Genomic DNA, 27176 nt, shown 5'->3' with positions numbered 1-27176 from the left:
TCCGTCTCACTCACCATAAAAGCTCTCACTCCTGTCTCTACGCCTTCTCGTGCTACTTCTACGTTCACATAAAACACCTTCCAAGTTCTCCATCAATCTACATAACCAATATGACCTTCAATGTTCATTTCCTCCGCACTTCTTAAAACCTTTGGCACTCTATCACAGCACAAACAACTTGAAAATGACTTCCAATTCTTCTATTTGCAACTTGACTAGAAAAGACTTTCATGCCACCACGATTTTAGTATCCCCCTTCACACTAAGTAACGGCACAAAAAGTGACACTCAGGGAGTGCTTCTATTTGTTAAGACTAGAGCCTCTGTGATTTTTAACCACGGTAACACTCACACTTTAACATAGCTTTCTCCAAAGATCTCAAAGTACCTTATAATATAATAATTAATTACCCATAATCTCTCTCTGTAACGAGTACAAGATTATCACTAAGATATCCCTCTCTTCATTTGTAAACTAGGAATCAATTTAAGGAGCTAGAGTAAGGCTGGCCAGATCAAAGGAATAACCTTACAAGGCATTTTTCATCCTTCGCATAAAAATCTTGGAAATTCATTTCCAAAACACACACACACAAAATCAGTCAAGCTGAGGCTTCAATGCACAACAGGTAAAGGAATAGCAGGTAGTCTTTTCTCCTAGAAATGCCATCTGCAAAGGTGACTGCCACCACTGAAATGAAGGCTATATGTCTATGCATTAGCTAAACTCTACTCTGAGGAGAATTCTGAGAAGCCTTGTCTAAATGTTGGCCTCTATCCCACAATGCAACTAGCTAAACATGAATTTAAATTGTGGGTTACTTACCTTTTCAAATCACCCACCACGGGAATGTACTTGATAACTTAGGGACAATTTCCCCCTCTTACAAGCTCAAACCAAAAGAATGGTGAGACAATTGAATACACATACAGGCTGGCTGACCTCATCAAGAAAGCCATCGAGACTGAAAATGAGCACACAAATATGGCTAGGGTTTTCGTTCTTCTAGAGTTTATTGTATACACAGACACTTGACAGGTTTAAAAAAGGCTGTACACTTCACATGACAGTACAAACTAGCCACAATCGCTAGCTACACACGGGGACACAAACACAGGTCATCACTTCTGCCCTAAAACGGGCAGTCCCGCTGAGGGCACTGCCTCTCCCAGACGTTTCCTTGGCCTGTGCACGATCGCCCAGATGCCTCTTGTTCCGCTCTGGGAGCAAGGCCAACAAGCCCAAGCTCCTCCTCTTCTCTCTTCTTTTCTCCTGGCTTCCACACAGAAAGAAGCTGATCTAAAGCCTCACTTCTTCATCTTCAGGTCGGCTTCGATGGCGCAGCGGCGCCCTCTTGTGCCCCCATCCTAAATGACAGTCAAACAAAGAAAGGAAGCGTCAGAGGGGAGTCAACATTTACCGGAAGGTGGGACCCGGCGCGCTTGGGAGTCAAGTTTCTCAGGAGACAAATCAGCAGAGGAATCCAAGGAAATGTGGTGCATTCCCATCTTCCCACAAAGTGGCTGAAGAGCACCTGGTGGTGTGTGAGAGGAGATGCGGGGGAGAAACAGGACAGGGAATCCTGTTCCAACCCAACAGAGGCCTTTAGCATTCACCTTGGGGGTCCCCACAGAATGAGTCTTAAGTCACCCCACCCACAGTTCCCAGATCCCTGTGCAAAGGGACAGGAAGAGTCAAAAAAAAGACAGAAAGTCAGAAAGGGCAGTGAACAGTGAGATTCTTGGCTAACGTACCTGTCCAGCTGTTGGGGTCCCTACAAGAAAGGCCTTTCCTGCCGACTGACCCTGGCACTAGCTCCCTAGCACCTCCTGACAGCTGCTTTCCATGAGGGCAGGACAATCAGAAGGCTTCTTTCCATCTGCTGCTCTCTCCCTGCAGCCCAGCTCCTTCCTCTTGTGCAATATTTTGCTGTCTTCAATAGATAAAGGTTAGAAGACCAATCCTATAAACCAGCCTTGCAGCAGCCAGACACCTGCCTGGGTGATCCAGAGTCACTGATGATGGGCAGCAGGCCAGTAGGAAAGAATGGTGACTGTATTTAATTTGTTCTTTCAGTAGTACAGGCTGGGAAGCCTGTGGGAGAAGATGAGCTAGTGAACATCTTTGGTGGGCCAGGAAATTTTTGGTACTAATTTGCCAAGTCTTTAGAAGAATAATAAAAATACCACCGTCTTGCATTCGTATAGCACTGAACTCTTTCCGAACCATTTTCACAACTATTAATTTAATTCTGCCCTCACAACATCCCTGTGAGGTAGGTGACACAGGTATCGTTAGCTCTATTATGCAGAAGAAATGTAGAATATGAGGCACAGATAAACTGACCTGCCCAAGGTCACAAAGAAAATCAGTGGACAAAGCTAGCATTATGTCATCAGTTTTCCTAATTCTCGGTCTGGCGTTTTATCACACCACGCTGCTTCTCTGACCCACAATGAACAAAGTGGAGAAAGAAAAGTCAAAACCACTTGATTCCAAAAATCAAACTTAGGCTGGCAGCTCCAGTGGATCCCTCAGCCCTGCCCCACCCCCACCCCCCCTGCATTATCACTGGTATACTTGGTCTTGTAACTCATTTTAGAGGAGGAAATGACAGACTGAAAATCTGCAAGAATAGGAAGCTGTTAGAAAGCCAGCCAACAACTGTTTGGATAACCTTTCATTTGCAAAGGGATAACTTACATAGTTTGGTGCTATAAAAGAGACGGAGAAGGAAAGAAGGGAATGTGCATTCTAGATGCTTCATACCACCACCCACAGACTACACAAGCCTAGCCCAGTGACCCCTTACAACATAGGCAGTACCCACCCAGCACACACACGCACACACGTACACACACATGCATGCATAGAAGACAGGAATACAGCAGAGAAAAACACTTCTTACTCAATGACCTGAATAAACAGAAGTTGAAGACGTTGCTAGAGTCTGCATGTCAGTTTCCCTCTACCACCCCCCGCTACCAGGAGCTGAGAACCTTGTGGTATCAATATCCCTTGCAGCCATTCAATACTTACAAAGAGAGAGAGAAGGAAGGCAGGAGAGCCCATGGGGACACTGTCCTGTTAGAGGACAAACAAACACTGATCAGGTTCCACGGAAACTCTCAGCCACAAGCAACTCACGCTTCAGGACAGAGACTCAAGCACCATATACAAACACACACATATCCACGCACACAAACACACACACAGATACAGACATGGACGCAAATTTTTAAAACTCAAGAATAAGAGGAAAGGACACTGAAACAGATCTAAAAGCAATCTGGCCATTAAGCCTCTAGCATAGGGATTCACTGGCACCTGAACCCTTGCAAACTGAGTAGCTTCCCCCACCTTGAAAGTGCTCTCCCCAGCAAGATCACTCTCTCAACTTACAGTTTCCCCCAAGTGACTGCATCTGTCTCTCTCTGTCACTCCCAGCTTCTTCAACGTTTGGTTTGGGAGAAAACATCTACCATGCTACCGGAAGAACATCAGGGCTTTTGGGAGCAGCCTATCCAACACCCAGAGGTCTGACTATTGATAAAAAATGTAGCTTCCAGATTATCAAACATCCACCTGACTATAAATGCTGCTGAAGTCCTAAAGGTCTATGTGTACTTGTGGGTTAGAAAACCTATCATGGGAACTGTGGCTTTCTACCACCAGATCTCTGTAAAACAGATTTATCCTTATCCTAGGCACAGGTATAGCCTGGCTCCCTCACCTTCTCTGAAGCGTCCTGTTTGCGGGTAGAATCCCTCCCTCGAAGGCTTTTGGCACTGATTCCAGACTCAGATGTCTGCATGATCAGCTGTGTGGCCAGGAATTGCTGTAGGGAGAAGACAGAGGGTTTGCAGAGGCCACTAAAAGACTGGCAACGGCAGCAAGGACAATTCCAGTGGGCAAAGCATGGGGTTGTTAAGTATGGATCGTCTTGTATGTACTCCATTATCATTCAGTACAGTAGTAAGCTGGTAGAGTTAACAGCATGAGCTTTAGGAAAGAAAGATACTAGCTGAATAAATGTACAATCTAGATCATATAGCACTTCTACAAGTACATGGGTACCTGGCAATGAAGCAATAGGACAGAGGTAGAGAAAAGAAGATGCTTATTATTTGCAGAGCTTTTCTACTGACTCTCAAAAGTGGCTGAACCACCTTGTGTTTCTAGTTGGGAGCCCAAGGGCTGTAAAATTACATTACCCCACACCATGCTTAATTTTATTTTTTGGTGATTTCTTTGGGGTAGGGAGCTCCCTGGTAAGGAAACTCCCTCTACCAATGCAGACAGACTGACAACTGTTCTGCATCTTGCAGTCATAGAGCGCTGACTGGGGTGTCAAGAGGTGGAGAAACTTGCTAAGTGTCACCAAGCCAAGATGTGGCAGAGCTGGGATAGGAAACCAAGTTAGCCTGACTCCGAGACTGGTCCTGTAGTCACTAGACTTGTCAAATTCAGAGACAGACTGAACTGTAACTGGGAAATGTTTAACAAAATAAATAAAAATACAACACAACATCCCTTTGTTTTTAAGTCGCTATGTGGCTGGTAAAGATCCCTTCCTGTCTGCGTTTTGACACTCGCACTATGCAACAAGGATTCTGCTGTCACCTGGATTTGCTCCAGAACGTCCCTCTGCATCTCCACGGCCATGTGGTAGACATCATGATCCGAGCTATTGTACATCACGGCATTCTGGAACATCAGCATGATGTCTCGCTGGAACTCAGCTGTTGTCCTTATTAGCCCATTCTCAATGTTCTTCTTGATGGTCGACAAATCCATCGGCCTAGAAAGGGAGCACAGGGTAAAGAGTTATGAAGAAGGGGCTGCTGCCCCATTTCTGGGAGACAGCAACTCTCTCTACTGTTTCTAGGCTGTATTAGGACCACAACTGTCATGACTACAGCCCCCACCTGCAAAATGATCAATATTAATTGACTATTAACCAAGATGCAAATAAATATCGTACAGAGAACTTGGGAGATGGACACCAGACGCTGAAAAACCAGCAACCGTACCTTCTGCCTGTCCTGCACAACGGTGCGTACCATTACCAATGCTGCTGAGCTATCAGTTTTCTTTCATTTGAGTCATGGTCTCCCCATCACTACTCTAGTGGACGTCCTCATTGCCACATGCCCAAACTACTGAAATAGCCTCCTAATACACCATTTCCTCTCCGCTTCTTCTCATGGCTGGACTAATTTTTCTCAAGTTTCAATCGTACTTTAAAAATATCCTCAGTGACTCTGTTGCGTACTAGTAAGCAGAATTCCATCTTCTTCACCTGGCATTCAAGGTCCTCCACAATCTGGCAGCACTCTGCCTTTCTACCTTCACCCCATACTATTCTCTACTCCACACTTTGCTTTCCCTCCAAAAGGACTCTTCTTTCCTCTGAATATAACAGGCTTTCCTGCCTCTGTATCCTCACTCACGCTTTACCTGCTAAAATTCCTACCTATCAATTAAAGCTCAACTCAAATGCTACCACGTGAACAGTTCTGCAGAACGTTTTTTATCAAACCAGCATCTGGTACAGTGTGGGCACTTAACGAACGCTTATTATTGTCCCCTGTACTTTTCCCTATCCCAGATGATTCCCAGCTGATTTCCATCTTTTGCCCTGTGGAGTTCATTTTGTTTTCCATCTTTTTAAAGCATTCATTATGTATTATTTTTTAAATTAACCAAGGCAGGGAACATTTTTTCAGCAATTTCTTTATATGGCAGTATTGTAATAGGTGTTTAAGTGAATGTAAAATTTGCTAGGTTTTCTCCAAGCCAAGACCACTGCTTACCTCTGTACAATGCTATGGTAGCCAGGTGCTATGTCATCTGTGACAGGCTGCAAGAAGACATTGGCATACCTATTCAAAACAGAAGTCATTATTAATTCATTTTACTAATACAGATATTAGTAATAACCTTTGTGGTTCCATTTCTTGGATGAGCAGAGAATCCTGCCTCTGACTTCATGAAAACCTTACTTGCCTGTGATTGGCCGCAGCCCTCCATACCAGCATGATGGCCTTCTTCCATATCTTCTGGGCCTGAATCGCTTCCTGATCCTCACTGCAAACAGAACTGAAATAAAAAGGACCTGTGAGATAAAGCAGGCCCACAATTAGGCACAGGTCTAACAGAATATACTTCCAGGGCTCTCAGGCAACTCTGAGCTTACCCTTTAATCCAGGTCAAAAGACCAAAGAGAATGACAAAGTGAAGAGAGAACTCTTATTTCCCACCCTCCCTAACCTTTGGGAGCTCTTAAGAGCATTGGACACTCACAACTGTGACGATGCAGGGCTACTGGGGATGGAGTCTGCTAAAGTGTGGGACTGGAGAGCAGCGTTGTGAATACTAAAGCCATCATCACTCTCGCTCACAGGAGGCTCATTGTCCATTTCAGACAGATAACCCTCTCCCTGGTCTTCCTCCTTGGGTTCTTCTAGGCTGGCTGCTTCGCTGGCCCCATCTTCATCATCATCCTCACCTGGGGCATCCTGGGACATAAGAGTTACAATCAGCAAATTTCTGGTCTGGGAATCAAGTTAGATTAATTATAGGAACAGCCTAATACTCACATCTATTGACTGTCTTTCATCTACCTGAACTACATGTACGTTCAAACATCACTTGAACTGATGTCAAGGAATTTTGTTTTTATAAAAGCTTAACACACCTGGGAACGTAATTAAATCTAAACTATGAGGCTCCCATCCCATCCTTGGCTTTCTTAAGCACAGAAATGAAATGGTTTTAATGCTATGTGTCATTGTGCAAGTCCACCTTTAATTACTTTCTGAAATCTGGAAAGTTGCAGGGACTGAAAGGCAGAAAAAAACTTAAGATTTTATTTTCACTTTGGATAGATAATTTGCCTTTTTTGAAATGAAATCTTTTTTCTTGCCTCTACTCATCTTTACTCCGGCATCACTCTTTAGTATTGCCAAGGCTTATCAAAAGCAGTGCCATCTGTAAAAAGCACTAAGAGGAGCTTTATGTTGCTCTAGACAAGAAAAGAACACAGTGATACTAGAGATTATCAATCTTGCTCAATCTCTAGAATCAATTATCACATTTCCTTCCAAGCATTCAAGTCCCAGAAAAATTTGGGAGAAAAATATTGACATTTAGAGGCACTGCTATGTAAAATCGAGTCACATGGTAGGAAGAAAGAAAATACTAAATAACCTTTAGCTGGCTTCCAAAAATAGTTCCTGATTCTTCTTTCAACGAATCTGCAGAGAAAAGAGACATCTTCAAGTCTTTCTCACAAACTTCTTTCTCTTCAATGACCTGTGCTCCCCTGCTGCCTACCCATACCTCAAAATATGTCAAGAATAAGAATTGATTCCACTGAGTTGATTGTCTGGAGAGCATAACTTTCTTGATTTACCTGACAACTCAAACTTGTGCTGATTATCTGTCTCTGAAGGGTCTTCACGGGGATTTTGACCATGTGGGAGAGACATCATATTTTCAGGAGAGGCCTAAAGAAAAAAAAACACGTAATAATCAGTATCCAAAAACCTGACTGACAAGGGCACCAAGAAGAGAAATATCAAGTCCCACCTATGTACTCAACCACAGATCTGGCTAGCTAGAACCAGACAGAATTGTCCTTATCATGGTTTATGGGGTTCAGGTAGTACTCAACATAGCATTAACGAAGAAAAGCTCAAATCAGTGCTATGGTACATGCCACTGGGAAAAGGAAAGGTGTGCCCGCTGTCACTTCTCTACGACCCACTCTTCTCATACCTCTATCTTCACTGCAGGATGTGCTGTCTCATCAACTTTCCCAATCAAGGTCTCCACTTCAGGAATCTCTGCAGCAGCGGCGGCGGCGGCGGCGGCAGCAGTGGTGGCAGCAGCGGCACCTCTGGGTTCTTCTTCTACATCTTGACTTCTAAGCTCAGGTGGCTCTGCATTTGCTGTTATAACAACTCCAGCTGGTACTTCAGGGCTGGGATGACTGGGCTCCGGCTCTGCTGGTTCAACCTTGACCTCAGCACTTGGTTCCACAATGTCCACCAGATCACGGATTCCCTTGGTCTCTTGTTCCTCAAAGTCAAGCCTCTCCTGCTTGACTGTCATGTCTGCGGGGGTAGGAGGGATTGACTTCTCCTGCTCCGGTTGAAGAGAATGCTCCCAAGGGCCAGGCAGAGACTGGGGGTCATCATTTTCTTCACAGAATGACAGGGCAGCTTCCACAGCTGCCACATCTAGGACTTCTGGATGGTCATCCACCTGTTCCATAATAGAGAGACTAATGAGGCCATCCAGGGAAGCCTCAGCCCATCACTTTCATTAGGAGGTGGCCTGAATCTTAAGTCTCTCTCTCTCCCTCCTCTCTCTGACAGCAGCAACCAAGGGGTCAGCACCTTTCCTTTGGGCCACAAAAGATAGGGACAGAAGCAGGAGAAATTTCTAGCAATTCTCATTCACAGAGTAAGGAAAGGCTGGGGAGAGGAATCTTGAACAAGGCTTACGGAAAACTCTCAGCCTCAGCTGGGCACTTACCTTGTCCTCAATGATGGCAATGATATCTCCCACGGTCTCAAAGTCTAGCTCTTCTCCTGTATAAGACACAGCAATGTCCATTTTCTCTGCCAGGTCCAAATCTTCTTTCCCATCGATGCTGGGAGCTTTCGATCCTCCAGAGGCCTCGGCTGCCCCAGATCGGAAACATTCCTCTTTGATAGAATTGATGATCATGGAGATTTCACTGCTGTCCATGGAAACAGTCACGGTATGCTGATCACTCACAGCCTCCATAGGTACACGAGTGTCAGGCTGACTCACTGAACGATAGAAAGAATAAAACACCTCAGGAGCTTATTAGGTACAAACTGACCACCAAAGATACCATACCTAGGAGAGACAAATGTTAAGTACTTATCCATTTAGACCAAGAATAAGAACTTTCATGACTGTTTTGCCCTTCCCCAGTTTCATCCAGGAGGCAAAGCAAGAACCTGGCCCCTAATATCCCCCCACCTGCCTTTCCATGACACAAAGTCCACCCACCCTCCTTCTCATACCAGTTTTTCTAAGAGCATCAGTCAGTGGATAAAGAAAATAAAAGTTCTGAACTGGGGCTGATGTTCTTAGTCATACTTTTCCTCCCTGAAGCCCACGTGGGAACTCTGCAATCTTGGAGCAAGTGGCTTGAGTGTCTGGGTCAGGGACGCACCTGGAACTACACTTTCTGATGTGGCGGCCGCTGTAGCAGAGGATGGTGCTGGCAGGGCAGGCATCATGACAATGGTAGCCTGGGGTACGGACTCTACAGGGGGTGGTAGAAGTTTAGCTGGAGACTCACTGGCAACAGCAGAGAAGGAAGTGAGAGGTGTGGTGAACTGTGTAGGACCAGCTTCTAAAAGCCGGGAAAGAGTAGGAGCACCTAACAGACAAAGAGGTACACAAAACGGAATTGGCAGAAAAGCACATGAACAGAAAGCAATAGCTTCTCTAAAACTCAATTAACAATCGTTCTCTAGAAATCAGAGGATAAAAGAAACTTTTGTGTTGAATAGGCCCTACACATACGTCACTCAAAAACCTTTAGTCGTCATCTACGCTAGAAGTGAGCCATCAGGACGCTCGTCGCGTGGCGTCTGATAGAACAACAAAAATGTACACAAATAAAGCCACCAATTCTGGTGAAATCAGCACAATCATCTTCTTTTTCTCAGCTATAGCGATAGGTCCTAACTGCCCAAACACAACTTCATCTGAGCACTACTGACAATAGGAACGCTTCCCTCACTGTCCAGGTCACCCCGCCCCCTCCCCTCTCATCTCTTTATACCAGTCTGTGCTACTCCTTTCTTCAGGGACAGAGTGGAGTGAGGGCTTTCAAATTCTGAAGCTTTATGATGTTGGTGAACAAAACAGTTTGAGGAAAGGCTGAAGTGTCAAAAAAAAGCCAAACCAACCCCAAAGCGCTACCCTTCTGTGAGTGATATTAGCTACATTTCAACAAACCACTAAAAAGGCACCAGTAACTACACCAAGCTTAACCCTGAAAGAAGAAACAGAAGGAAAGAGCAGCACAGACTTACCTGAGGCAGCAGGAGAGGCTGCAACAGTGCTGGCTGTTGACTGCACTTCCCCTCCATGCATCATAGGAAGGACCCCGCCTACCTCGAGGAGAACACCTGCACTGTTCAGGTGGCCAGAAGCCACAGTCATCTCACTCTCACTGACCTATCAGACAAGAAGAGGTGTGAAGGCTACATCTGAGATTCCCCCAATCTACCCAAAGACATTCGGGCAATAGATTAAACTTTATAAAACTAAGCCTATATTCCATCTGATAAGAAAAAAATCCCAGACCCACAGAACACATATATTATCTCATATATTAGAGATAGGTTCTCCAGGGAAGAGACCTCAGAAAGTTGTGGTTCAGATGCGTCAGACTTAAAGCACCCTGTAAGAGCTAGACCACTACTCCCACTTTTAGACCTTTCTAAGGAAAAAAACCAAACATTTTTAGCCCCAGACACTCCCTTCCAAGAACTAAGCTCTCAAACACCCACAGAAGTCTCCATACCAGTCTGGGGCTAGTAGGCAGGAGGCTGCCCTTCTTCAAAAGCTCTGACAGCAGAGGGGAGGGGGGTGGAGTTGCTTTCTGTCCAAGCATCTTTTTCTGGGGTGAGTCATCTGTGACTGGGGTCATGGGGGCTTCTAAGGGTGCAGAGCCTGGAGGAGGGGTATCAGGAATCCCAGGAAACGAGGTAACTGGGGTACTCGGCAGTGTCCCAGGGGTTACCTAAGAGACAACAGAGAACCTGTATCTGACTTCTCACACTCTTGGTTTCTACTAATCTGGAAGGGTTAGTCTCTCTTATCTATATGGTGCTCCTCACCCCCATCCCCTCCAAACTAAGTCCCAAGCAGAACGCCTAGAAATACCTCCTAAATAGCACCTATTCATAAGACCAACACTGCATCTCCTCGGAACTGCTTCGGCCACCCAAACCAACAGTATATTCCCTCCACTCCCCTCAGTAGAAACTCCTCACTCCCACTTTGCTAACGATGAATTAGATGAGGTATGTCAAATTTTTTGTCCATTTTATTTCTCAATCTAGAGAGCAAACAACCTGTCTCCAACCCTCAAAAGCCTAGAGACCTTTGCAAAGCTCTAACAATTAACATTTTCTTATCCAGTTTTTCCATGCCCCAACATAAGACTCAATCATTAGGCCCTCCTCCAGCTCAGTGCAGGGGGCACAGAAAATTAGGACTTTGATTTTTACTGTTCAGTCATTTTTCAGTCATATCCGACTCACGATCCCCTTTTTGGGTTTTCTTGGCAAAGACACTAAGTGGTTTGTCATTTCCTTCTCCAGCTCATTTTATAGATGAGGAAACTGAGGCAAACAGGGTGAAGTAACTTGCCCAGGGTCACATAGTTAAGTGTCACAAGGCCAGATTAATACTCAGGAAGACGAGTCTTCCCGATTCCAGGCCTGGCATTCTATCCACTGCGCCACCTAGCGGCCCTTCAATTTTTAACAAGATATATCTGGAGGAACCTGGACATTGCTTCTAGGATTTAACTGATCCCCTTATTTCCCAGCCCTCTGCTGGCTTATCCTTCCAAAGTTAATAGCGTACTTACGCCAGGACTGGCCTCTTCAATAGTTGATGGAGCCAAGTCGCCCAGTGGATAGTCACCTCCTGGAGAAGCAGAGCCTGCCGGGGATCGGACCATCACACTCGGTAACCTCCGAGGAGGTGTTTTCACTGCCTGTCGAGCTGGAACAAACAAAAGGATACCACCCAAAGCTTCAAGACAGAATAAAGACACTAGTTTGTATATGCTAAAAAGCCACATTGTGGCATTACTATAAACTTGGGGCAAGAAAACCAGTGCCCTTTGTTTTCTTTTACCAAATATGGAAAAGCAGCTTCTTTCAGCTCAGTTTCTTCCTTAAACTCAATTTCGTTTTCAATTACTCAGCAAACTCATTTCATAATCCTAATGGTCCATGGTGCCAGATGGTGTTCATTATCCTGTCACCTTCAGAGGCAGCTTATTTATACTTACTGTTTTTGAGAAGGAAGGATCTCTATGATTTAGTGGTCACACGTAGAATTGTTAATGACTAGGCTCCCTTGCATCCACGTGAATGAAGTTATTTTTAAAAAAATATTTACTGCAAACTTAGCATTAAACATTAATAAAGATGCTTGTAGCCACTTACATTATTTGGAGACCGTAACTGTGAAGTAAATTGAGAAGTCTAGAAATCAGAAGATTGGAGTTGAAGCCCAGCCTCTGAAAATGTATTGGCTCGAGTGATCCTGGGCAAATCATTTAACCTCTATGCAACTCTCTAAGCTTGCAAATTGCCAAGAAGGTGCCAACTTGCATTGGTAGAGGGTGTTTGCTAACCTGATTAAATCACAGGCCTAGTCCCCAGTCCTACACTATTTTACAAAAAGGTCTTTCCAGATATATTTATATTATTCATGTTTGACCTTAATTACATTACCTAAATTTATTAATATACCTAAATTTATTTAACCATTTCCCTTTTGTTGAACATTTAGATTGTTTCTAGTCCTTTTTACAACTACCAACTGTGCCCCTGTGAAAATCTTTTGAACAGGCAGTGTTTTTTGTTTAACTTTTTCAGGGTATTGTCCCCACAACACAATTTAGACTAAGAGTATCATTTTTTTTCTGTCAGCACCAAATTCCACTGTTTGATTATTTTTGCCAATCTGATGAGAGGTAATGTTGCTAAGTTGTTTTAATTTACATCTTTTTGATTAATGAACTTGGGCATTTTAAGTAATTATTCAAAATCTGTGTTTCCTCTTTTAAAACTGTTTATTCAAATCCACCCTGAATGTGCCTTAATTTAAGAAGTATTTAATTTCTAAAGCCTGATGTCCTGACAATCCTGTGCTGTCTTCCAATCATTCCCATCTAGGGTCAGATCAGGATCAAGCAGAACTCAGAAGTCCCTGTTCTCATTTCCCAAAAGATTATCTGGGCCTTCTAGCTGTATTTGGGGGATTAGGTCAATAGACACGAGAAAGGGGAGAAGAAAAATTGTGAAGTAACATGCATTATCTTTCCGTAACATAACCTACAACGCTGTATCTTCTAACTCTGAAAAGAATACCTTGTGTCTCCGCTCACCCTGATATGCAGCATCTGTAGCCTTCCTCTTCACTTCAGCCTCTTCTTCCTCCAATTTCTTTTTCCTGGGCAGAGGACGTTAGGTATTAACTGACAGTTAGCGGTATTCCTCCAAATTCTGTGGTGGTTCTAGGAATGCTCTGCTAGGATGAGCTAGCCTCTTCAGTGAGGCCAGGAAGGAAGGAGATCAAGCTCATCTATGAGTTCTAGACTCAGACAGAGCACAAACTATCATTTTCCAATGAGAACAAATCCAATCACACCAAGATTTATTAAGTGCCCACTCAGTGTAAAATGCTAAATTTGGCACTGGGGATAAAAGCCGGGTTACTATGACAGTATGGCAGTGGTACTGGAAATCACCTTCTAGAACCAGCTCCACACAGGTCATTGTGTCTATATAAGCTACCTGGCGGCTTTCCCCTTTAAGACTGTCTTTAAAGTCTACAGGCATAGCAAGCAGACTATGTAGACCAGATTTTCTGTAGGGAAAAGGGAGAAAGATGCACAGAGATGAGACTAATACTACCCACATTGCAATGTCATTGTACAGTTCATCGAGTCGGTTGTCCATGTGTCCAGCTTGGATAAGTTCTGCGTCTTTCTTCAGTTGTCTTCAGGGAGAGAAAAAGATCTTTTGGCTTTTATCCAATTTTCAACACCTACCTTCTACTCTGGCCCAGTACTAAAAGTCACCATTTCTTAACTCCCCGCACCCTTTGTGATACATACCTGTATTTTTCCTGTGTCTCCTTAATGACTTTTTTCAGCTCCTCAACTCTTTCAGCAGTCAATTTCCGAACAATAACATCTTCTACTGTTTCTACCACTTCCCCCTTTTCACCACGTTTCCTCCTGCAAAAGGACAATCCACAAAGTAGCACAAGAATCTCTCTCCCATATTCAACTAATATCCCTCAGTTTCCCCACCACTCAATCGCAAGTACTTTCTGCTCTAATTCAACCTCCCATCGTTCTAAAACCAGACTTTCCTAATAACTTCCCTCTACCTCATAAATATGCCTAGAAACACTTGGCAAATCCCTTGGCTTGTCACTCACTTTGGGGTCTCAGTGGTCTCTAGGAGCTCCGAATACTGGGAAGCACAATGCTATGGAAACAAAGAATCAAGAATCTAATGAAATCCAGAGAGATAATAACCATAAAGTGCCTGGCACAGTGCCTGGCACACAGTAAGCACTATATAAATGTTAGCTATTCTTATCATTAATAAACAATATCTCAACAGCTCAAGGAAATATCTGGTTTTCGGTGAACTGAGATCAAATGGGGGGGGGGGAGGAAGTAGCTTCTAAAAGACAGACTTCTTTGTAACCAAGTCAGCTTATTAGCACCTGTCCAAGCCTAGCCTAGAGCATGTGTCTTTGAAAAGATAAATGAAGGAAAGAATTTAGAAGGGGGGCTGGAAGGGAGAAGAAGTGGAACAGAAACACAGGCCTATTTGATCAGAAGAAGGATCAAATCCAATTAAATCTCCGTACTTTGTGCTAAGAACTGAAGACACTGCAAAACACTCCCTGCCTACGAGGAGCTTATATTCTCCTAGGAAGATATAACCTACAGGTGGGTAGGAGAGGGAATACTAATGACTAAGGAAGCCGAGAAAGGTTTCTTAAAGCATTCTCATGATAAACTAGTCTCTAAAATGGGGGCTATCCACCCCCAAGCAACCACGGTATGATAGCAAGGACACGCCATCAACCAACTGGAGAACAGGAAGATGGGTTAAATCCTAGGGATCCCCACAAGAGCCAAGCAGGTACTTCTTCCAATACAACTCTATGACTCTGTTCATCACTAGCATGTGCTCTCCTACTTCACCAACTGGGGAGGTAGAGGGAAAGAAGAGCTGTAGCTGTAACCGTGATCCGAACACCTGCAGCAAACGCAGAGGCACGATGTCCTGCCTTCTCTCTCCCCAGCATCCTCCACACCTAGATATGCCCTCCGCATCTCCATCCCCTTTTTGCTTCCTCTGGGACAGTAGGAACAGTACAGGACAAGCAGGCATGGATAGGTGCAATCTGCACCACAGATGTCATTACATCTTTCCCACCACACCAGCCACGTACTGGAGTCAGCTTGGACTGGCTCTCTAAAGAGAACTGTTAATATTCTGAGCATTTCTACCTTTGAAATCAAACTGTACAAATCAGGGCTTGATTGACTGTCTGATTATCTCAAGTTAAGAAAGTAGAGGAAATGCTAATAATGTAGATTAAAACTTAAAAGTGTGCTCTATGTACATCCTCCACTCCTCCTACACCCTACCCCCCACCCCAGACCACTCCTCTTCTGAAAGTCGCTACTTCTTATCAAGGGCACCCCCATCCCTTCAGTCACCCATGTTCAAAATCATGATGTCATTTTTCCATTCCTCACCCTCCCTTATCATGTCCTTTCTACCTTCACAAAAACTCTTCTATCTGTCCCCTCTGTTTTATTCATACAACTACCCCGGTACCCAGGGCCTCATCACCTACAGTAGCCTTCTAATGTCTCTGCCTGGCTCAAGCCTGATTTTTCCATAGAGCTGCAAGAGAGATTTTTCTGAAGTACACGTCTAACTCCATCACTCCTGTATAGCTCCTTATGAACACCAGGGTCAAATATTTAATCTTTATCACATCTTTTTTCAATGTCTTTTCTGTGTCTAAATTTTATAATTATCGCTAATACGATACTGCACAAAGATAACTTCTAAGTAAACATACATATACTGGAGGCAAAAAGTTTTACTGACAGCAATGTACAATCAAAATTTTGGAGACCAATGCCATAGAAGACAGTTCGTGAATTGACTGGTGCTTGGGGGAAGTTAGGGATCCTAAGAGGTAGAGATGAGAAGGGAATAGCCTGGATGCAGAATGCATGACGGGTAGTAATAAACGGTAAACATGGAAAAAAATAAGCAGGATCCAATCTGTAAGTTGTTTTAAATGCCAAGCTTAGTTTGGAAGGTAGCTAGAGCACTGGGCCTGGAATTGGAAAGACCAGAGTTCAAATCTGGCCTCTGTCACTAACTCTGTGACCTTGGACAAGTCACTTAACTTGTCACTTACATCCCAGAGTTGTTGTGACGAAGAAATGAGATACTAATTGTAAAGCACTTAACAGAGTGCCCGGAACATGCTAGGTGCTATATAAACACTAGCTATTATTTTATTCTAGAGTCAATAGAGGGCTACCAAAGGTTCTTGAAAAGGCAAATAACATAATCAGATCTGTGCTTTAGAAAGATCAGTAACAGCTTTGAGGAGACTGGAAACAACCCTAACTATAGTCCAAGTAAGAGGTGATAAGGGCCTGACCTAGGAATAGAGAAGAGGATGGATTTGAGAGAGGCTGTAGAGACAAAGTCCACAAGATCTGGGTGAGGGAGAGGAAGAGGCAAGAATGATGCAAGAACTAGGAAAAGATGGCAACAACGTAAAAAAAAAGACAACTCTGAAACAACAATCCGAGCGCTTATGACCGAGTGGGATGCTACCTCCTGACAGAAGTGAGGACGTAAGAGTGGAAACAGACACCTAGATTTTTTTGAGATGGTCGGTGTGGGATTTGTTTAGATTGAACAGGTTTGTTAAAAGGACTTCATTCTTCCTTCTTTTTCAATGGGAAATGGTTGGTGGTGGGAAGGAGAGATGTTAGTCAGTTGAAAAAAAAAGTTTAATTAAAAAAAAAGAACCCAAGATTGTAAAACTGGGTAAATGGAAGGATAGTGGTGCCCTCAACGTAAACAGGTAAATTTGAAGGAGGGGGTAACGAGGAAATACAAGGCCAAGGTCACTGATCTCCTACAGTAAAACTGCGTAACTTTCAATCCTCTCAACATGGCAAAGGTCTTCTGGTTAAATGAATGGGGCTGGGTGGGAAAGACTGCTATAGAAGGACACTATCCCTGGAGCTTACTTTCTGAGAGAACCAGTCAGGAGGTCGGCCAGGTTCAGCAAAGGGCTTGATTGCTCTGCTAACTGACACCCTACAAAAAAAGAAAAAAATAAGGACCTTCAAAGCATCAGTCTCGGACCACAACATACTATAAAACTCCATCATGAGAGGACAAAAGATATGTTGGGAATTTCAGGTCCACAGGTTAGGAGCCACACTTTTAAAACCAAAAGGAGTTTTGTTCTGAGCAGTGAAGGAACAGACTTTGAATATGGAAGTGAATAAACAACATAAAAGTCATTTAGAATGAAAAGAAAATTCCTAAGTAGAACTTCTAGATGAGAAAGAGCAAGAAGTAGTACCTAATGCTATCTCAGTTTGGGGAATACGTCAGCATTTTTATTTTGTTATGGCTGAAATGCCTTAAAAAATAAAGTATAGCGCCAGTTCAAACTACTTCACTAGGTGTTTTGTCAAATGCTGGGTTTGATTTTATGCTACAATAAAATTAAATATTTGCGTTTGCTGCGTTTAACAAATTGGCCTATTTTATTATTTATTCTGGTCTTTGGTTATGTTATCACTTGAGGGTTTACAAGGAAATTTCCTTACAATAACCATGTGAGGCAAATAATACAAGTATTATCAAGCTCGTTCTGACGATGAGAAAACTAAAGCTCAGAGTAGGGTTTGCCCAGGATTATAGAACAGCAACAGAACTAGGATTCAGCCTCTGAGCTGATCAAAAACAACCAAAAACCCCAAAGCCGCGTTCTCAAAATGATGCAGATCGACAACGTCACTATCACATCTCCTACGTGTAATAACTTACATTTATATAGTGCTTTTAGGTTTCCAAAGCAATTGTCTCCCAATACTCTTCTAACACAGGGAGTGGCAAGTACTATTATCCCTTCTGAAGACTTAGGAAGTCATTACCAGGCTTTGCACATGAAGACCCCTTTTGAATGTAAAATAAATCCACCTCTTTGAATTTTAACGTTAACATCCAACGACTGAGAGTTTACTTAATGACTGAAAAATACTAAGAAATCAGTAACATTTTAAAAAATTTGCATTTTATTAATCCCCAAAGCATCTGGATATGCTTGAAACACCCCTCATTCACAACCATCACACAGGAGCTGTTGGAACCAAAGGCTGTAAAGACAGCGCTTTTTACACATCCGCATTTAGACATGTTGGAATGACTTCACGCTGTTCACAAGCAGGGCAGCACTAGAGCAGGGGTTGTGGACTAAGTCCGGGGTCAGCAGGAAATCAGGCCCGGGCTCTGGACTTCAAGGCCACTACCTTCTCCCTTATGTTAGGAAGCAACGGGGCAGCTCCTGCATCGTTGCTGCTTAGGGGGCAGGGTGCCTGATGGTCCTCTCTTTGGTTTGGGGGGGGGGGCGCCAGGGCCATCGGGGTTAAGTGACTCGCCCAAGGCCACACGGCGGCCCCTCCCGATGTTACCCTTGTTCATTACGGGCCCGGGTGAGCACCAGGAGGCGTCCTGCGGAGGCCGGGATCTCCTATTTAACGAGTGACGGCGATGACCCGAAGGGCCTCGCCCCGGCTCCCCAGCCGCCGCCCACCCCACGTGTGACTCCCGTCCCGAGTGTCTTACCAGTTCTGATCGCCGCTCCTCATGACGGAGGAGGCCAGACACAGCTTCTCCCGGATGGACCAGGGCTCCGTGGGGCCGGTGCTCAGCAGTTTGTGTTCTGCGGAAAGGGCAAACAGAGGCCGGTGAGCAGCCAGGGCCCAGCGGCGCACCGGTCACCGGAACTAGGCCAGAACGCTCCGGATCCAACCGGATCCAACCGGTTCCGTGGCAGCCCCTTGGCGGCAGTCCCAATCTCAACGACCCACCTGAGGGCAAGGGGCAGAAGCCTGAGGGAGGCCTCGCAAATCATCCGGCTCGGGGCTCTAACCGTGGGTCACGGCCCCCCTTCTAGGATTTCAAACCCCTCCTATTTTTTCCATCCAAATTCCTGCATCTATCGTAGGCCGCACCCCCGGGCTAGCCCGATGCCCTGATTTTCTAGACCCCCTGCCCGTTCTCTCTCCCACACTCGCTAAGGGGCAGCGCTGGGGTCTGAACCCGGCCCTTCCACCTCCACAGCCGGGCTCCTTCACGTGTGCCGCCCCGCGAACGGTCCAACCCCTCCTTTTCCTCCCAGCTTACAGTTTGGGAAACTGAGGCCTAAAGATCGCGAGCTACAGGTCTTAAACGCGCCTGCAATTAAGCTCGGGCTGCAGCCCAGGCCTCCCCGCTCCCGACCCCACAATCCTTCCACAGCGGAGAACGTTATGGTTGTTTTTCAAAAGGCGAAAAAAAAAAAAAGAGGAGGGGTGGGCCGCCTAACGCCTAAGGGCCCCGCCCCCCCCTCTAAAACCTCTGCGCCACTCGCGAGGGAGAGCTCGGCCCCCGCAGACGCGCTTCAGGCCACACGCTTGGCTCGGAAATCCGAGCCGCTCCCCGCAGGCCAGGCCGCAGAAGGCCTCGCCCCTCCCCCGCGGCCGGGAACGCAGCCATCGGACGAGGGAGGGGGAGGGGCGGGGGCCGGAGGGGGCCTCCATCCTCGGGTCTCTCCTACGTCTCGAGGCCTAGCGGCCCCGCCCCGCCCCGCTCCTCCCCCACCCCCCCGGTCTCCGCACTGGCCCGGGGCCCTCCATCACAACCCTTCCCAAACAAGCCCTCGGCGGCGGCCCCTTCGGAAGGCTCGAGTCTCGCCTAGCGCGATCTCACAGGGCCCCCGGGCCGAAGGCGCCGCGAATCCCAACCCCCGAGCCGGAAGCGGGGAGGGAGGGCGGGCGGAGGGGTTCTGCCACAACCGCCGCAGCGGCCCGTCCCCGAGCAGCGCAGACACTCACTGCCCGTCCCTGTCGCCATCTTGGCCCCGACTCTTCCCCACCAGGGAAGGGGCAGGTCCTTATCGGGCTGCGCCCCGAGGGACTCTGGGAAATGGAGTGCCGCCCCCAAGTCGACACACAGCCAGATGGCTTCTGGGAAATGGAGTTTATTTGGGGTGGGTGGGGGAGAGTGGGGGAGGAGCCTCTAGTTCTCGGGCAAGCTTCTGAATAAGAAAACGGGAGGGCGGGGGCTGGTGGCCTCAGCTCTGGGTTTCCGTGCACATTTTATGGCGGGAACAGGCTGTCGAGGGTCCTTAGGGGTGGGCGGGGGCCCCCAGCCGGGGACCGGAGCCAGAAGCCCGCAGGCCCACGCCGCGACGGTTGGTAACCCGCCCCGCCTCCTGAGCGCCATGATTGGCGGATGCGATGTCGCCGCCGGATTGGCGGATGCGATGTCGCCGCCGGATTGGCTGAGAGGGCGGAGCGCGTAGTTTGAAAGCCCGCACCCGAAACAAAGCTGCCCCTCGTGGGTGGAGCGGACCTGGGCCGGAGCTGCGGGACTGCCTGGGGCCGGAGGACCGGAGCGGCGGGCGGCGGCGGCGGCGGCGTCTTCCCCCGGGAGAGCGGAGGCCCAGGCCGCGGAGGAACCCAGAGCGAGCTCCCCTCAGCGGAGACCGAGCCGGGAAAGTCTTCGCGCCCACCGGTAAGCGTGTGCAGGCCCCGGGGCTCGGTCCTTGGCCGGCGCCCCTCACCCGGGTGAACTTGACCCCGCAGCCTTCGGCCTCCGGGTCCCCCAGGCTGAGGCCCCCGCCCAGTCCCAGCAGATCCGGGCAGCGCCTGGGGCGGCGGCGGGACGGGTTACCGCTCCAGGTGCGGAGGGCGCTCACGCCCCGCCTCCACCCCCATACCTTCCACCCAAAGCTGGAACCTGTCACCGTCATGTCCCGGGGCATCCTGACCCCGCCGGCGGGGCTCCTCTCGGACGAGGACGTCATCGTGTCGCCCATGTTCGAGTCCACGGCCGCCGATCTGGGGGCCGGGATCCAGAAAGATCTGTTGTCGGAATTCTCGGCCATCTCCCCTCCCCCGAGGGAGGACAAAGAGCAGGTAAAGTCCCGGGAGAGGACCCCCGCCCACCCATTCACCCGCTCCCCACCCTGGTCTTGCCGCAGGCTGGGTCTTCAGGGGCTTTTCTTGGGTCCCTTCGGACCGCAGCGGTAGAGGGTAGAGGGGGATGCACTAGACCAGGTCCCTGGCGGATCCCCGGCTCAGAGGTAGCCGTTTAATGTCGTCGGTGCCAGGTCGTACCCGAGGACGGCACGGAGAAGGTGAAGGTGTACCTGAGGATCCGGCCCCTGCTGCCTTCAGAGGTGGAGAGACACGAAGAACAGGTGAGCGCCCGGAAGCCAGGTGTGCTGCGGTGTGAGAGGTGAGGAGGCAGCTTCCTTCTCCTGACCTGTTTGATGCCTGCTCCCTTCGCCAGGGCTGCGTCCGGATCGAGACCCCCGAGACCCTCGTTCTGCAGGCGCCCAAGGACTCCTTTGCCATGAAAAGCACCGAGAGGGGTGTGGGCCAAGCCACACACAGGTTCACCTTTTCCCAGGTATGGAGCTGGAAGTTCGCCGCTGAGATGGAGAATGAGTGGGGGAATGCTTGCCAGCAGGAAGAGCCCCAAGGTGGCCAAGTCCGCGGTGGTCTGGGGAGGAAGCAGGTTAGGCTGGAATGAGTGGAAATGAGCCTCCGGTCAAGACAAAAGAGACTTCAAGGAGCTGTATCCTTTCTAGATCTTTGGACCAGAAGTAGGACAGGCATCTTTCTTCAACCTGACAGTGAAAGAAATGATCCGAGACGTGCTCAAAGGCTACAACTGGCTCATTTATACCTACGGAGTGACTAACTCCGGAAAGACCCATACTGTCCAGGGTGAGTGAACCTCGGCACCATGACGTCCTGGTGAGTTTTTAGAAGGATCTCTTAGCGTTCCAAGTGCTGGCACTCAGCTCTCCTGTTTTATATTTCTAGGGAGCAACAAGGACGGGGGGATCTTACCTCGCTCTCTGGCTGTGATCTTCAATAGCATTCAGAACCAGCTCTACCCAGCCTCTGATCTGAAGCCTTCATTTGCTAACGAAGTGATCTGGCTAGATAGCAAGCAGGCCAGGCAGGAAGAGATGAAGAAGGCAGCCCTGCTGAATGGCAGCTCTCGGGAGGTAAGTGTCCAGGTCCCAGAATTGTATTAATGAAGGGCAAGAGCACTCCCGGACAAGCTTGGTATTTATTTTCTCCTGGGATTTCTCTAGGAGGAAGTGATAAACTCATTGAAGAAAAGCCACAACACTGAATCACTACAGCTGGGGACCAGTGCCAGTTTTGATAGTGGCATTGCCGGACTTTCTTCTACTAGCCAAAGCAGTGTCAGCCTCAACCAAATGGAGGGTATTTTTTTTTTAATTTTTAAGAATTTGGTGTAATGTCAATGAGCACAATCAATTTTTTTCTCCTTCCCACCTCATCTCATCTGCACCCCTCCTTACTGAAAAAGAAAGACCAGACCTTTGTAAAGAAGTATGCATAGTCAAGCAAAACAAATTCCCAAATTGGGCTTGTGACGGGCATGTTTTTAAACTTAACTTGCAAGTGCAGTTTCTTCTGCTGGAAATCCAGAGACCCATTGCTGCTGTTAGGAGTGAAGGCCCAGGATGGCTCTTTGCTACTGAGATGGCAAGCATGATGACCAGGGCTAGGCTTGTGGCTGACTGTTTGTTGTACCTTCCACAGACACGTGTAGATGGGCTGAGCCAGACACTGCCCCGTTCTGTGTCCCAGCTGATGTCCGGTTCTCTATCTGGATCTCCTTCTTTGAGATCTATAACGAGATGATCTTTGACTTGTTGGAGCCCCCCAGCCAGCAGCGAAAGAGGCAGACGCTCCGGCTATGTGAAGACCAAAATGGCAATCCCTATGTGAAAGGTAGTGAGGGTTGGAGGTGAAGGAAAGTAACTAGAAAAGGGAGAGAGAAAGAAGGGAAGGAAAAATTAGATGTTTTTAACTTTCTCCTTTCTCCCTGTTTTCCTCAGATCTGAACTGGATTAACATCCAGGATGCCGATGAGGCCTGGAAGCTCCTGAAACTAGGTCGTAAAAATCAGAGCTTTGCCAGTACTCACCTGAACCAGAACTCCAGTCGCAGGTAAGAAAGCCATTGCTGCAAAATAGTGAACTTTGGGCCCCGTCAGGGGAAAATGGCCACTGTGCTCATTCCTGCTTCTCCCTTGTGTCCTTTAGCCACAGTATCTTCTCCATCCGGATCCTGCACCTGCAGGGAGAAGGCAACATGGTGTCTAAGATCAGCGAGTGAGTTTTATGTTGCAGGAATCTGACTCTGGCCCTGGGCAGTTCTCTTTGGGTGCCGGACATCCCAGGGAATTGTTGAAGCATTAGAATGAAGTTCTCTCCTAGGAGATGCATGAGGGTTGGGATGGTAGGAGGGGATAAAGGTTCAGACTCAACTCCTCCATCCAGGTTGTCCCTGTGTGATCTGGCTGGCTCAGAGCGCTGCAAGGAACAGAAGATGAGTGAGCGGATGAAGGAGGCAGGAAACATCAACACCTCCCTTCATACCCTGGGCCGCTGTATCACTGCCATACGGCAGAACCAGCAACGGTTAAGTACCCAGCCAACCACAGGAAGGACAGTGGGGACTCTGAATTTTGCTTGTGGCCAGATGGAAAGGCCTGTTACTGATACTGATCACTCTTGAGAGTGGTACTTTGAGATCTCATAATGGTTAGGGTCCTTCCCAAAACTTACTTTTCTCTCCTCCCTTGCCAGGCTCAAGCAAAACCTAGTCCCTTTCCGTGACAGCAAGCTGACCCGGGTGTTCCAGGGCTTCTTCACGGGTCGTGGCCGCTCCTGCATGATTGTCAACGTGAATCCTTGTGCCTCTACCTATGATGAAACCCTTCACGTGGCCAAGTTTTCAGCCATTGCTAGTCAGGTGAGTCCTTGTAACTTAGCAGGTATAATGTCTGGGTTCATCTTGCGTTCATACCTGTTTGAAATAAATCCACATGGGCACAAACTTAAGAGGTTTCTTTTTCTCTCTAGCTTGTTCACGCCCCACCTGTGAAACTAGGGCTTCCATCCCTACAATCATTCATTAAAGAGCACAGTCTCCGAGCCTCTCCCACTCTGGAGACAGGGGCTAAGCAGGAAGCAGGGCCTGACGAAAACAGTGGTGATGAAGTTGACATCTCCATGTATGACAAAGAGGTGAGGAAGCAAATGGCCTGTTATTTCTGAGTAATAGAATTTCTTAGGTGAGATGGGATACTAAGATACTGACTGCAATTCAGGACATAGGAATTATCTGGCTTCCCTGACTTTCCTAGGAGATACTACAAGTGGTGGAAGCCATGAAAGAGCTTCTGCTCCAAGAGCGGCAGGAGAAGTTGAAATTGGAGGTGCAGCTCCGTGACGAGATCTGTACTGAAATGATAGAGCAGATGCAGCAGCGGGAGCAGTGGTGCAGGTAGACGATTCTCCTAGAGAATCAGGCCTTTGGGCACGGAATGGAACTCTGCCTGAGTCTCTTTTCTTCCACATACCTGACTTAGCCCCAAAGAAAATTTGCTCCATTTTCTTTTGTCTTTTGCGTCACAGTGAACACTTAGACACTCAGAAAGAGTTGTTGGAGGAAATGTACGAGGATAAACTAAAGATCCTGAAGGAGTCCCTGCAGAGTTACTACCAGGAAGAGCTGCAGGTAAATAGTAGAGAAAGTCAACGGGACCACCCTGCCTTGTCTCCCCAGTCAGATGCTAGGGTGCCTATCACCAAGCTCCTCTAAGACCGAGGCCTCTAGGAAATGGAATGGGATTCACTGTGGCCTTAGTCTCGGTGGGCTGTCACCAAACAGGCATTGGGAAAATCAGGTTATCACATAGCATTCTGCTCTTCCTTCAGGAGCGGGATGAAAAGATTAAGGAGTTGGAGGAAGCCCTGCAAGAGGCTAAGAAGCAGTCTGCACCCCTCCAGATAGGCCTGGATCCTGAGCAGTCCTTGCGTAGATCTGAGCGGGTGGCTTCCTCTATTTCTAACAAACAGCTTCAGGAGACCAAAGCCAAACTGGAACAGTGCAAGGCAGAGCTGGCTTCTACCACTGAAGGCAAGGAAGAGGGAGGGAGGATCTAAACTGGAGGGAAAGGGGAGGATGTCAAGTCCTAGTCTATCTGATTCCAACTCCAAAATGCTCTGGAGAGGAGACCCAGACAGGAATGTCCATTGACCAGGCTGGCTCCTTTCTTTTCTCAGAACTGCAGAAATATCAGAGAATGTTAGATCCACCTCCTTCAGCCAAACCATTCACTGTAGATGTGGACAAGAAGTTAGAGGAGGGGCAAAAGGTAATCAGAATGAACAGAAGGGAGGAGAGGGTATATCTCATCAGAAATCACTTTGTGTTATGCATCTTTTTCAGCCTCACTACTTGTCTCTTTGCTACCACAACTCTCTCCATTAGTAACCATTCTGCACTGCCCCAGATCCATGTGAAGACTGAACTGTATCCTTTGGGGTTGGTGAGCCACTGACATTTCATCTTTCAGCTAGTTGTGGCCACAGTACAGTGACAGTTCCTTCTTTCAGAACGTCAGGCTACTGAAGACTGAACTACAGAAACTTGGGGAGTCCCTCCAATCAGCCGAGAGGGCCTGTTGTCATAGCACTGGAGCAGGAAAACTCCGCCAGGCCCTGACCGTCTGTGATGACATCCTGATCAAACAGGTAGTCTGGCCTACCGGTCCTTGCCTGGCCCCAGACTGCCCCTACCGTAGGAAGCAGAGGATGGTGAGGGAGAAAGCCAAAATCTGGGGTGAAACTTTTCTGTTGACACCTGACACTACTCTAGACTGTTTTTTAGATTTATTATTGATCTTTATAATGAAAAGACTGGCTGCTAAGTAACTGACATTTTCTGTAGTGCTTTGTAAAAGCACTTTCTTCATAACACTCTGAAATAGAGATCAACAACTAATGCTATTATGAGATAAGCAGAACCTAGAGTTGCATAAAACAAAGGCAGTCATGAGGATATATATTACACGGTAGGAAGTGAGTTCTTTTGGCTGCTACCTAATGACTGGGTAATCCCCTGCAATCAACTGAGCTTTGGCTTCGAGAAACATTTACCCACAAAGACAAACCAACAGGATCGGGTGAATTTAGCAAAGATCTGAGTTCCTTATTTATAGATCTCATTATAGAGAAAGGAATGCCTCCTTTAATGTAGGGGAACAACAGTAAATAATCTAGTGATCTCATCCCAGTGGTTTTATTTCCATGATTAGTTTCTCAACCCACAGCACTTAGTACTGTGTACATGATCCTCCTCCCTTTCCTTGCTCTTTGGGACAGTGCTGAGGAGTGGGGTGGAATAGGACTTAAGAGATGAATTCTGAGATTTAGCTCTTCTGTTGGCTTAAACATCTCTCTACTTTCAACATAGGACCAGACCCTCACTGAGCTACAAAATAACATGATGCTGGTAAAACTGGATCTTCGGAAGAAAGCTGCCTGCATCGCTGAGCAGTATCATACAGTCATGAAGCTGCAGGGCCCTTCCTCCTCTGTTTCCTTAAAAAAGCGGCAAGGTCCCAACCAGGAGAACCAGCAGCCCACCCAGCAACCCCCAGGAAAGAAACCCTTCCTTCGAAACTTGCTTCCTCGAACCCCCACTTGCCAAGGCCCAGCAGAGAACAGTCCCTACAGCCGCATTCTGCGTTCCCGGCGCTCTCCTTTACTCAAATCTGGGCCTTTTGGGAAGAAGTACTGAGAGAACATAATTATAAAACTAGCACTTGAGCTAAAGTGGGGCGAGTTGCTGTATGCATGAAGTTGCGATGCTCTTTATAAGCTTTAATGTACACCAAGGGCTTTACCTAAGATGGTTTACTACAGTGGCTGCTTTTTTCCTCATATGTAATAATTATGTTTGTTATCTGTTTTCACTTTTAATGGTTCCTATGCACTCAACATGTATGTATGTATGTACATTATAATAAATATGCTTAGCCGTAGCAAACAAATACTCTTAAGCAGCCTTATATTAGGTCACCATGGCAAGGTTTCTTCAATGGGGATGGGAAAGCTGTGGTTAATATAAAATGTACTGAAATACTTGTTCACAGGGAAGGTCCCATGACCCTGATCCAATTTT

The 27176-nt window shown here is 47.0% G+C and overlaps 2 protein-coding genes across 6 annotated transcripts; one reads left to right on the top strand and one right to left on the bottom strand.

Annotated features, from left to right (window-relative positions):
- Positions 1-990: 990 nt before the first annotated feature.
- Positions 991-20068, bottom strand: BRD8 (bromodomain containing 8). 5 transcript variants are annotated; one of them, XM_036748868.1, is made up of 22 exons: positions 19983-20016; positions 18733-18829; positions 17124-17193; positions 14252-14301; positions 13923-14045; positions 13724-13804; positions 13191-13255; positions 11658-11794; positions 10584-10802; positions 10090-10234; positions 9219-9428; positions 8546-8826; positions 7784-8272; positions 7419-7512; positions 7214-7260; positions 6308-6522; positions 6011-6103; positions 5818-5886; positions 4625-4802; positions 3735-3839; positions 3041-3085; positions 991-1368 (listed from the first exon to the last, which is right to left on the bottom strand). In XM_036748868.1, exons 1-22 carry the CDS (start codon positions 19999-20001, stop codon positions 1309-1311), a joined length of 2892 nt encoding a protein of 963 aa, XP_036604763.1. In that variant the 5' UTR covers positions 20002-20016; the 3' UTR covers positions 991-1308. The 5 variants fall into 5 exon arrangements, with proteins under 5 accessions (XP_036604763.1, XP_036604764.1, XP_036604767.1 ...); XM_036748869.1 differs by lacking the exon at positions 19983-20016 and adding an exon at positions 19505-19524; XM_036748872.1 differs by lacking the exon at positions 17124-17193 and having other exon boundaries at positions 19983-20068.
- A 373-nt stretch (positions 20069-20441) lies between these two features.
- On the top strand, positions 20442-27042 carry KIF20A (kinesin family member 20A). The gene is made up of 19 exons (XM_036751302.1): positions 20442-20664; positions 20883-21068; positions 21263-21352; positions 21445-21564; positions 21746-21884; positions 21984-22171; positions 22262-22397; positions 22740-22931; positions 23039-23150; positions 23246-23314; positions 23483-23623; positions 23792-23957; positions 24068-24232; positions 24352-24491; positions 24623-24725; positions 24926-25127; positions 25274-25365; positions 25607-25744; positions 26466-27042. Exons 2-19 carry the CDS (start codon positions 20901-20903, stop codon positions 26790-26792), a joined length of 2688 nt encoding a protein of 895 aa, XP_036607197.1. The 5' UTR covers positions 20442-20664; positions 20883-20900; the 3' UTR covers positions 26793-27042.
- The last annotated feature ends 134 nt before the right edge of the window (positions 27043-27176 follow it).

The sequence above is a fragment of the Trichosurus vulpecula genome, chromosome 3 (genome assembly GCF_011100635.1).
Source record: "Trichosurus vulpecula isolate mTriVul1 chromosome 3, mTriVul1.pri, whole genome shotgun sequence".
Taxonomy (NCBI): Eukaryota; Metazoa; Chordata; class Mammalia; order Diprotodontia; family Phalangeridae; genus Trichosurus; species Trichosurus vulpecula.
Note: the sequence above shows the minus strand (reverse complement) of the source record. Positions and strands in the feature narration are given on the sequence as shown.

Bases quoted from the DNA above. Each gene is read 5' to 3' on its own strand.
- BRD8 (XM_036748868.1), bottom strand. The intron at 13,256-13,723 runs GTGGGTAGTATT...TCCTCTGCCCAG, and splicing joins CTGTACAATGACATTGCAAT to GAAAAAGAAATTGGAGGAAG. The intron at 8,273-8,545 runs GTAAGTGCCCAG...ATTATGGAACAG, and splicing joins TTGCCATCATTGAGGACAAG to GTGGATGACCATCCAGAAGT.
- KIF20A (XM_036751302.1), top strand. From the start codon at position 20,901: ATGTCCCGGGGCATCCTGACCCCGCCGGCGGGGCTCCTCTCGGACGAG. The intron at 22,172-22,261 runs GTAAGTGTCCAG...GGATTTCTCTAG, and splicing joins TGAATGGCAGCTCTCGGGAG to GAGGAAGTGATAAACTCATT. The intron at 23,315-23,482 runs GTGAGTTTTATG...TCCTCCATCCAG, and splicing joins ATGGTGTCTAAGATCAGCGA to GTTGTCCCTGTGTGATCTGG.